General features: G+C 48.3%; 1 protein-coding gene across 1 annotated transcript in view; it reads right to left on the bottom strand.

Moving 5' to 3' along the window:
- The window catches only part of NFX1 (nuclear transcription factor, X-box binding 1), a 71,823-nt gene extending 61,045 nt beyond the window's left edge, over positions 1-10,778 (bottom strand). Inside the window, exon 1 of the mRNA XM_086467776.1 lies at positions 10,748-10,778. Within this exon, the coding sequence (XP_086323902.1) occupies positions 10,748-10,772 (25 nt within the window). The 5' untranslated portion in view covers positions 10,773-10,778. The remainder of the gene's footprint in view (positions 1-10,747) is intronic.
- Positions 10,779-11,738: the final 960 nt, after the last annotated feature.

The following is an 11,738-nucleotide window of genomic DNA, read 5'->3' as shown; positions in this document are numbered from 1 at the left end:
TAACACAGTATATTATATTATTATATGCTATATAATATTTTATATAATTATTACACTAGATATATGTGGCGAATACAAAGCGTTTGGGTTTGGGGTTTTTTTAAGCTGTAACACTAATCTGATTTTGAGACAACTGGAACATCAGACAGAGGTCTTTCAAAACAGCTGGGGATTCAGTTAAGAATCAATCTTAACTCAAGGGGACGGGACGTGGAGAGGGAGGTGCTGAGCTCTTCTCTCTGGGACCCAGGGTCAAGGCGCATGGGAATGGCTCAAAGCTGCATCCGTCAGGGGAGGTTCAGACCCAACACTAGGAACCATTTCTGTACCAAGAGAGTGGTCAGTCCCTGTCACAGGCTTCCTGGAGAGGTGGTAAATACCCCAGGCCTGTCAGTGTGTAAGAGGCATTTGGGCAATAGCCTCAATGCCATGCTTTAGCTTTTGGTCAGCCCTGAAGTGGTCAGGCAGTTGGGCTCCAAGGTCATTGTAGGTCCCTTCCGCTTGAACTATTCTACTCCTATTCCCTGCGCTCACCATGAGCCAAATAATGAGGAGGCTGTTATTTGCCTGAAATGCCAGGGGGTTTTCAGCTCCAGAAACACTTTCAGGGACACAAAACACAAAGGTTACAAGTGGAAACAGGACTTTATTTCTCTGAATCCGTTTGAGAGCCAGTGCTGACAAGCACTAACACCACGCACATGTAGCCAGGAGCAGGCTGATGCATTCTTCAGTTCAGCTGGAAAAAACTTCCTTTGCAGCCTGGAAAGGGAAAGCCACAGAGCCACGGCAAGTAGCAGCAGGAACACAGGCCAAGCAGTCCCTGTTGCCTGAAGAGTGAGAGAACTTGAAGAATGAGCATCGGTACCAACCACACACAAAAGAAGGTGTGTGGTACCGTGGGGTATTTTCCAAAGTATGACACGTATCGATGACATGCATTTGCCTTCCAAAACTGGCTCCACTGCTGTTCTTCTTGGCCAGTGGCAATGAAAAGTGCTCTCATGCCTGCCTGGTGCTGGTATTGCACACAGGGAGAGCTGGAAAGTGGCAGCTTTGGCTGGGGCAGCAAGCCTGGAGCCCTTCCAAGCACAGGCTGTTGTGCACAAGCCAGAACCCCTGGGGAAGTGGAGCCAAGGGAAGAGCAGAGCTTGCTCCTGCTACCAACTTGCACTGGGCAAGAGAGCCCGAGAGAGCCAGGGCACTGGGAGGTGCAAGAGCAGTGGGCAAGAACCAAACGGAAAGGGCCCAGAGAAGCCCTGACAAGGGGCTGTGCTCAATGCTACAGAGGAAAAGAAGCAGCTCCCAGGGACCACCACAAAGGCTTGCCCTGGGGTCCAAAAAAGCTTCCTCCCTCCGGATGCGGGGCCCGCGGGCCACCTTTGTGGAGCACGAGCAGCAGGCACCTGGCCAAAATGGGCCAGAGGAGCCCTGGCAAGGGGCCATGCTCGGTGCTGCAGAGGAAGGCAAAAAACCCCCAGGGGCCCAGTGCCAATCTGCCCGGGGGAAAATTCCTTCCTGACCCCAGCACTGGCTGGCGATCGGCTACTCCCTGAGCACCTGAGCAAGACCTGTCCCCTCATCCCACAGGCTGGTCGCGCCTCCCCAGAGGTGCCCAAGGCCTGTTCTCCCTCAGCCTGGGGCCACCTTGGGGGCTTCACAGTGTGGCCAAATGCCCCCGGGCCGATTGACCTTGGGGTTGAGAATCCTTCCCAGGCCTGGCAGGGCACCAATGGGTGCCCCAAAGCCCAGGGACCCCTGACAACATCTCTGCATCCCTTTTCTTACAGCTGCTGCCCCTGGCTCTGCAGGAGATGAGGATGGCGAGCTCTGCAGGGGTCCTCAAGAAGGCATTCCCTTGGTCTGGCCATGGCTGTCCAGCCGAAAAGGATTTCTGACCCTCAGATGAGCTTTGAAGGTGGCCCCACCAGGAGCCATCCTTGCAGCAGAGAACCTCCACCAGCCTTGTGCTGCCTCTGCTCTTCCTCCCTCAGCCCCTCCCAGTAATCCCACCGGCCCCTCAAGGTCTCCCTCGGGGATGCCTTCGGGCTGCCCGCAGGCCAGCTCTGGCAGGGGACACAGCAGGGTGCTCCCTTTTATCCTGCCCCGGGGCATTGTGACTGCTGCATTGCCGGGTGATGGCACTGTGACATGGGGGGTGACAGACAGGCCCCCCATGCGCAGCCCCACCCACCGCCCCTCCGCCCAGCACCCTTGGGAGGAAGGCCTTTGGGGTGCTGGCCCCGAGGCAGGCCCTGTGCCCAGGAGGCCCAGGGGCTGTCCCTGCCCTTGGTGGCCATGCACTGGGCACAGCTGCTGGGCGTCCCTGTAGATTCACCTGCACGTCCAGGCTATGTGAAGAAGGGCCTTTACACCACAGACATGCATTGGGATGTGGGGATGCCAGAGGTGAAAAGGAGGCTTTTGGTTCCCTCTGCATGAACTTTGCAGAGATGTAGGGAGCACGCAGGATTTCCCCACCCTTCCTTAGAAATGCACCAAGGGACATTTGATACTACCCTGCTTATGCTGAAGTCGTCTTCTTGGCAAGAAGTCCTGAATGGTTTCATGTTCTTGACCATCTTTTTCCTTGCACTTCAAGAACTCTTCTCCTCTTTCGGCCTTCATGCTTGCTATCTTTCTCAAAAGAGATGGCAGCCCTCTCAGCCTGTCTTGCTCCTGCTAGTCCTCATCTTCTGTAGGCCCTCCACGCCCCTAAGCAAGTGCTTAGTCTTTGCCTTCACCCCGGATGGAACTTTTCTTTCTTGAACCTAAGGAATGAGAAAGGTCCCTAGTGGGACAGGTGGGCTCTCACCAGGGCTTTGCACAATGCTGCCATTCCTATGGAAGTATCTTGCCTGACACAAAAGAATGCATTTGCCCATACCCCATTCGTGACTCATAGTCACCCTGTGATCTGCTCATGCCTCCAGGAACACCTGCCCACTCTAGTGTCCCCAAACAGCAGCAGAAACTCATGGTGCTCCACCTGACGTTGTGTTACCTGCAGCTCTTCACATGCATGGCCTATTGATGTAGGGGGGCTCTCTTCTGTCAGAGCTTCTGCTGGTATGGTGTATGGGGGCCGTAGAAGCACAGCATAAGGCACAGCTTTTTCTGCTTCATGGATGCCATGGAATCGAGAATATGATGTGGACAATAAATCTATCTTCTGAAGAAGGCAGGAAACCTACCTATCTTAAATGATGGTTTTCTGCAATCTGTATTCAATGATCTGACCATGAACTTCACTGCTTCATACATCTGATGGCCTCAAAGGATGAAGGGTAGAACCTGAGAGATGTGTTCACAAGGCCTTCACCCACTGGTAGCCTGCTGGAGTCCAGCTCCACATGGTCACGACCAGCAGATCCAGCTCTCTTCCATCCAGGTGAGCAACGGATGAACTGTGTGGGTGGGCGCTGAACATGAAGCTGCTGCTGTCAGTGCAGTCACTTTCAAAATGGATGTCTGCCTCCAGCAAAGAAAACAGCCACAGCTGGCATTAACTGAGCTTCTAGTGTGGAAGTCTCATTGGAGAAAGTGCCAAATCAGCCCAGATGCTGAAAAAGCTACAGGAGACAAAGCACTGGTGGGGCAGTGCAATGCAGTTCATGGCACTGCTGTTTGTGAGGAGCAGCTTTATTCTCCAGGAGCGTGAATAAAGGTTGCTGAGTTTTGAAATGAATTCTGCAGGCATTTAGTGAAAAGCAGGATTTGTTGCTGATAATGCTGATGTGGGTAAGGAGTTGGCTGGTCAGACGGCTGTCTGACATGAAGGGGCAACTGCCTCTCTTAAAGCATCCCTACGTGCCTGGAAGATAGCTGCAAAGGAGGACTGATGACTTCAGATTTTATATACCCACCCGAGAACGTCAGTGGGATGAAAATACTGACAAAGGAACATCATTTTTCTTTTAAAATTAATAACAGAAACTATTAAGAACAGCTAAAATCTATGTTTTGAGTTACGTTTGAAAACAAACAGGTAGACAGTGCATTTTAAGACCATGCTTTCCTCTTTGCAAAGGACCCCAGAAGGCAAATGCATGCAGAAATAGCACAACCGGATAGAATTAGCGGTGGCCATACTAATGCCTTTCCTGTACTGGGGAGAACCATGAAATGAGAATAGAATCCTGTAAATTAGGCCCTGTCATTTAAAAGGGACGTGAAGGTACTTGAATGCATCCAGAGGAGGGAATCAAAGCTACAGAAGTGGCTGGCAGGCATGTCCTGTGAGGAGTGGGTGAGGACTCTGGGTTTGTCTAGTTTGGAGAGAAGGAGGCTGAGGGGCGACCTCCCTGCTCTCTGCAGCTTCCTGAGGAGGGGACATGGAGAGGGAGATGCTGAGCTCCTCTGTCTGGTGCCCAGTGCCAGGGCACATGGGGACGGCTCAAAGCTGTGTGCGTCAGGGGAGGTTCAGACCTGACATGAGGAACCATTTCTGTACCAAAAGGGTGGTCAGTCCCTGGGACAGGCTTCCTGAAGAGGTGGTAGACACCCCAGGCCTGTCAGTGTGTAAGAGGCATTTGGGCAATGCCCTCAATGCCATGCTTTAGCTTTTGGTTAGCCCTGAATTGATCAGGCAGTGGGCTCTATGATTGTTGCAGGTCCCTTCCAGCAGAGCTATTCTACTCTATCATTAGGACTGCTGACACTACTAGGTACAAAATACTAGGCTTATAAATCTGAAAGAATCCGGACTGCAAGCAGCTTCCCTGGAAACATTCTATTTTTCTCATCTTAGCATGTCTCCCATGAAAACAACTCAAAATACAAAGTTGTCCTTTTTACTTTCTACAACTACACTTACTTTCAGTTTTTCCAATGCTTTGCCAGTTTCTTTTCTATCATTAAGAAAGAGGACTACAACGTAGTCCTTTTACATCATAAAATAAACAGCAGTCATTCAGTATAGATCACTTAAAATAGTCTCGCATACTTCAATTCAAAGACAGGGTGCAATACTATACAAACCTTATTTGAAACAACCCATTTTATTAGTTGGTTTAAGATTCCTTTTGTATACCCTAAAATTTGGAGAGATACAAAGTAAACCAAATGGCTCCTTAATGTTTAATAAAAACATGTTTTTCAAAAATCACACAGCTTACCTCTAAAAAGTATATTCCACTGTTAAATACCACTAGCTATTCAATTATGAGATGTGGTATGTAAAAATGTATGTATGAATTATAAACAAATTGCTGCAGAGGGCTTTCAAATGAACACAAGAAGCAAGCTTGAGTAAGTATGTTTTGTAGATCAGCAAAACTTTCTATCTTATACTGACATAAAAAACACACTGGACAGTGCTTTAAAATGCTGGTTTTCCAAAATACAGTTAAGCACAGCCTCCAAGAAGTATAACCAGGACTTGAAATGTAGCTGTGGATATTTTTGAAAGCACATTCCAAATAATCTATTAAGTTTGAAGGAACAGATGGGAAACCAGGACTCAGATATCTAAAAGCGCCTCCAAAGTATGAATAATTCATCAGGACTTTTTATATCACCCATGAGTAGGATTCTTTACTCTCACTGTCAGCTTTTACATTGCAAAAAAATTCCAAAGAAGTGGTAAATTCTACTAAAACTGATTTCTGTTTGCCAAGGCAAGAAGCAGCAAAATACATATACAAGTGTAATATCCAGTAGCTAACACTGGCTCAAATTTCCTCTGACACGTTTACATGCACAAACACAAATCCCCCAAGATTCCAGCCTGTATTTCTATAAAATAAACAAAGAAAATCACAATACCTTTAGAAACAACCTCTTCATTGCATATTTAATACCCCCAAGAGCTCAACTGTGAATTAAAACCAAGCCTATGAAACTCATATGGTTTCACACCTGTTCTGCCATAACATTACACATTACACCACTTCAGCAGTAACTGTGGACAGAGCCAGCACATCCTGGCAAAGTCAGGTAGTCCATGTGAGGTATCCTTTAGGAAAATAATTTGATAAGGACACTTTTAAAAATAGGAAGTAAATTAGTAGTATATGTCTCATTTTAATAAGGAGAACTTCTGCTTCAAAAACAGAGCTTATTTTGGGGACCAGTACAGTCAAACTTAATATCTTAAGTACTTTTTTTTTATGAAGACATCAATAATGACATTTGAAGGCACCACTTAAAGATACCATGCCTAAGTGACATTGCTTAGCAGTTTCAGCAACCTAAATCCCATTAGATTTTGAAGAGACATTAAACAATGTACTGTAATTAGGCAGAGACTGTATGAAGTTGATAATTAAGAATAAATGTAAGAAAGAAAAAAATAATCTTGAAGTCCAGCCAGAAAAAAATATAATGGGTACAAGAGTCTGCAGGGTAGCCCCTTTGGTGTCAGAGCTAGTATTTCTTTATTCTTATATGAATGCATTTCTGCCTCCTAGATAGGAAGAACTCTGATTGTCCTTCTGAAACCTCAGATTAATACAAAACTGGAACTAAATACACAACACTGATTAATCCCAGTCTTTATGGCCGGACACATTTTTTAATTGGCCACTTCTTACTGAGATAACTGTAAATTCAACCAAAAATAGCATCACCTTAAGTACTGTGTGCAGGTTTGGGCTCCACAATACAAGAAGGACATAAAAATGCTAGAACGTGCCCAAAGGAGGGCAACAAAGATGGTGAAAGTGCTAGAGGACATGATTTACAAGGAGCAGCTGAGAAGACTGGCTTTGTTCAGCTTGGAGGAGACCGAGGAGTGAACCTCATTGCTGCCTAAAGAGGGAGGTGCTGATCTCCTCTCCCTGGTGGCCAGTGACAGAGCATGAGGAAATGGCTTAAAGCTGCATCAAGGGAAGTACAGATTGGGTAGTGTTAGGAAAAAGTTCTTCAATGAGAGGGTGGTCAAGCACTGCAAAAACCTTCTCAGGGAAGTGGTCATGGCCTGAAGCCTTTCAGTGTTCATGAAGCGTTTAGGTAATGCTTTCATATACCTGGTTTAACTTTTAGGTTGCCCTCTGTGCTGTCAGGAGTTGGACTCAATGACCCCTGTGTGAGTCCCTTATAACTCAGGGTACTCAATGATTATGTGTTCTGTTTATATACTGGCTCCCAGTAGAAGACAAAGTTTCAGGACGGACTTCTTCAATTTTAAAGCAATTCAAATAACCTATTCTTTCACCTAAAGACAGATGACAGCACAGAGTGCATACACACCAATCTATTCGTGTCAGCACTGCACATACCCAGACAAGAAATGGTCCAGTCAGCTGAACGCAAAGCACAAGTTACAGGGAAGACATTCTTTACAGGTCCTATGGTTCCTATTTTACACTGTACCACAAAAAAAGAACAGGACGGTCCATTACAAAACCTGTGGCTTTCCCTATAGCATTGGAAGGTTTAAACCTCTTACAGGACACAAAGCTTGTTCTTTTCTGTCTTTTCTGATGATTTTATATATTCACCTACAGCATCCTATAATTTCCAGAGATGACACAGATTTACAAGAGTTGGATTACTTCCTGAACAGGAGTTACACTTTCAGGCTTAAAGACTCAAGCAGTGCAACCAATTTTCATGCAGACCAGTCTGCCTGCCCAAAACTTATGGTTTATTCCAACCGTAATAGCTCATCTAATAAGAGATAGGCTCCCTTCCCACAACTCTTAGCAAAAATTATCAGAGAAAGATTAACATGTAAAAATCATCATTACCACAGAATCACAGAATGGCTGAGGTTGAAAGGGTCCTCGAGATCATCTAGTCCAAATACTCTGCTTAAACAGGGTCAGCTAGAGCAAGCTGCCCACAGGTGCGTCCAGCTGGGTTTTGAATATCTCCAAGGACAGAGAGGCCACAACTCGAGCAACCTGTTCCATTGTATAATCATCCTCAGAGTAAAAAGGCTTTTTCTTTGTGTTCAGATGGAATTTCACATGTTTTAATTTGTACCTGTTGCCTCTTGCCCTTTCACTTAATACTACTGAGAAGAAACTGGCTCCATATTCTTTACTCCCTCCCATCAGGTATTTGTACACAGCACTAGGATCACTCTGAGCCTTCTCTTCTCCAGACTGAACAGCCCCAGCTCTCTCAGCCTCTCATATAAGGAATGATCCAATCCCTTAACCATCTAACCATCTTCATGGCCCTTTGCTGGACTCACTCCAGTATGTCCATGTCTTCCTTGCACGGGGAGCCCAGAACTCAGTGCTCCAGGGGTGGATTCACCAGCAGTGAGCAGGGGGGAAGGTGCACCTTCCCTAACAAACTGGCAATACTCTTCCTAATGTAGTCCAGGATACTGCTGGCTTTCTTTGCAGAGAGGGAGCATTGCTGACTCACGGTCTGCTTACAGTCCACCAAGGACTGAAAGGTCCCTGTCTGCAGAGCTGCTTTCCAGCTCTTTAGCCCTCTGTGTATACTGGCGCACAGTGCTATGTTTTTGGCTTTTCATGCTATTGTCCAAATTCAGTGCGGCCAGGTTTTGAATAGAACATGAAGTTTTAGCTAGCCCATTTCAAGGTGACATAGGAGAAATATAAAAGTAGGGAAAGAACTACAACTTTGCCATAAGTAGCTCCATCATCCTAAGAGAAGTATCTACTACAGAATGGATTTTGCATAAGTAGAGTAAATATATCGTAAGTTTTCACTTTCCTGTTCACCCTTACAGTAGGCTACTCAAACCTTTATAGCAACTCCCTGATATCTTCACTTTAATGATGCATTGTACCATGTATAATGACCCAGCTGTCACTGTGAAGGCAAAACCCCAAAACTACATTCGACAGCAATTATGGCAACTGATGGAAAAAAAACATCCATTAATGGCTATCAAATACAAATGCCACCTGTCTCTTCTAGGTGCACAGGGCCATAAACTAGAAAGGTGCATCAATGTGAATAATCATTCTACAGCTGCCTCGTTTCTCATATTCTTCCCCTTTGTCTCTTATACTCATCCCCTGTGTCTCACCAATCATTCACTATTGGCAAAATATCCTGGATGGGCTGCACATCTGCCGTGACCCAAAACTGTCATTCTTCGACCTCAACTGTGTCCCCTGATCTACCCTGAGAGCAGAAACATCTTACATATTTAAGCTTTCAAAAATCACACACTCACTCTGTCCATGAAGTTGCAGGGCACATTGCACCTAATACTGCACAAGCACAATTCCAAACTTACCTACGAGGTGGTTCTTGATAACACAGTATGTATTACCATAACAAGGAATGAACTCCAGAACTTAAGGTCATGTGATAATATCTGTGCTAGCTTAAGTATTACAAAGCAAATGTAGAAATGGTGTATCATCCAGACTATCCTACAGCTTTTCAGTAAAGCTATGTTTAGCTCAGTAAACCCATTTAACACCCTTTATTCCAATAAATATACACTGTACAAACGGTTTCAGGACCAGAGCTGACTCATAGCCTGACAGCACACAAGATAAACAGACAAGCAGCCATTTGCCTGCACCAGCTTCTTTTTACTGAAACTACCAGCCTCTGCTCTCTGAACCATGTCCCAGGCCATTCCACTTCCCACAAGGCAGCTGCGGACCCATTTTAATCCCACCAAAAAACGGACTCAGATAACTTTTCTATCATGATAGCTAGGCTGCCAAGAACAGAGGAAAAGAGACAGGATGCCACTTAGAATATAGGCTAATGATAACCTTAATCTGAATTAACATCAGGGTGCTGCAAAAGTAGAGATTCATATTTTCTTCTTCACCCCAGCACAAAAGTCCAGGATTTTTCCTGCGAGAAATCTCAACAACTCTGTAAACCATGAAAGGAGTTAGCTCATCAGATGATCCCAAGGTGACATTGATTACCTGAGAAGTCTACCCAGACTGCAAGAAAATCAAGAGACATGATGAAAACACTAAATATCATGACTGACTCTTGGCAACAGCGTTATTTCTAGTTAAGCACTCGAGACACTATTACATAAGGGCTCTTCTATCCTTAAGTGCCCATAATACATGATAAATCATTAAATATGAGGCTGGAATATGGATCTTGAAAGGCTATTTCCCCTCCTTCTCCACAGCTACAGCCAGTAAAACGAAAGTTAATCTGAACCTGCATGATAAAAGTCATCAGGGAAAAACAAGCGAAAAAAAAAAATCTTTTCTTGTACTTGTGGAGTTCAACCCCACTCCAGGTCGGGTCCCTAAGCCGCTCTCCACCATCAGCCCTTGCCTAGGTCGCTTTGGGCAGGTGGCACCCGCTCTAGGCAGCCACCTCCTGCACGCCCCAGACCTCTGCTCCCAGGCCCCAGCGAGGTCCCGCGAAACGCCGCACGCTGACAGAGCCCGTAGGGCTGGGGCAGGCCCGGCCGCCCTGCGCGGACAGCACCGCTCTCCGCTGGGTTTCACGGGCACGGGTGGGCAGAGAGCTGCAAGTTTTCCGGAACCCAGCTGGCTCCTTCTATTGCTCCTGGGGTTCCCGTTCGTTTGTCACGCACCAGCAGTTCGCACGTCCCTCCCCGGGCAAACTTTCCCCGGTGCGCCTCGCAGCCAAGCCGAGCCCGGCCATTTTGAGCGCCACAGGCGCCGCGAACCCGCGGCGGGCGGGGGCGGGGCGGCGGCAACAGGTGGTACCGCAGCCCGCGCCCCGAGACATGGCAGCGTTCGGCCGCTACCGCCACGGCGCGGCCCTCTGCCCGACAGCAGCGCTGCCAAGCCGCCATCGCTCCTCCCCACCCCGCCGGCCCCCTCCCCAGCTCCCCCTCGGGCGCTCCGGCCCCGCTTACCTGCACCAGGCCGCGCCTCCGCCATGCCAGCGCGCGCCCCCTCCCCCAAGCTCCGGCTTCCTGCCCGCCGCGCACGCGCATAGCTCGCGCACGCGCCCGCAGCCGCACTAGAGCTCCAAGCGCGAGAGCAGAGGGCAGGAGGTGGGAGGGGCGGGGGGGCGTGGCTCGGGAAGTGGGCGGGAATGAGCGGGAAAGGGGGAAGCTTGTGGAGTGCCGCCGGGCGCTTTCCGTGGGCACGGGGCTGTGTCATCAGGGTCCCTATGGCGGCCTGCGTGCGCCGCGCCAGGGAGGTGGCGGAGCCGCACGCATCTTCCCAAGAGGGCGCTGGACCTCCAGCTTCTGCTGGGAAGCCCACACAGGGGTTCCCGTGCTACAGCCGGTGCTGCAGGCAGATTTCACCATGGGCCAGCTACAAACGCCCCACAGAACCGCGCCCAAACGCCCCACAGATCCGCACGCTCTGTCATACTGCATGTCTGATTCACACCTCCCTGCAGAGGTTTGCAGTGCCATGGTTACAGCACTTGTACAGAGCAGTTCTCCCCTTGGCTGAGCAGCGTGGCTCCGGAGCCCTCATAGAACTGTTGAGCCCTCCAGACACCTCATGGCAGGGTCGCAGTTTGCAGTCGTTGAAGAATGGCGCCCCAGGGACACCGCTGCACGGTCAGCGCTCTGCCCTCCGCACCCGCCCGGCGAAGCTCTCGGGTCAAACTTCCATTTGCTGTATGGTTCTTCCCTTTCTAGTAAGCAAAGTTCACGGCTCCGAAGCCCTTAGAGAAATGGCGGGCTTACTGCAGAAGCATCACCTCTTGAAATGCACCCCAGCCTCCTGCCGCTGCTGCCAAGGAAGCTTGCAGACTGATGTGGCAAAAGCAGTTGTGATATGGAAAGCACTACAGCGATTAGCGCCTCTATGTGCTGCTGCACAAATGCTGATGATCAGGTCTGCACAGCCTTTCCTTTGTCCCCCCTTTTCCCTTTTTTATCTGAA

This window comes from Leptosomus discolor, chromosome 7 (genome assembly GCF_034619465.1).
Source record: "Leptosomus discolor isolate bLepDis1 chromosome 7, bLepDis1.hap2, whole genome shotgun sequence".
Classification (NCBI taxonomy): domain Eukaryota; kingdom Metazoa; phylum Chordata; class Aves; order Leptosomiformes; family Leptosomidae; genus Leptosomus; species Leptosomus discolor.
The sequence above is the reverse complement of the archived record's forward strand: the minus strand, read 5'-3'. Positions and strand labels throughout refer to the sequence as shown.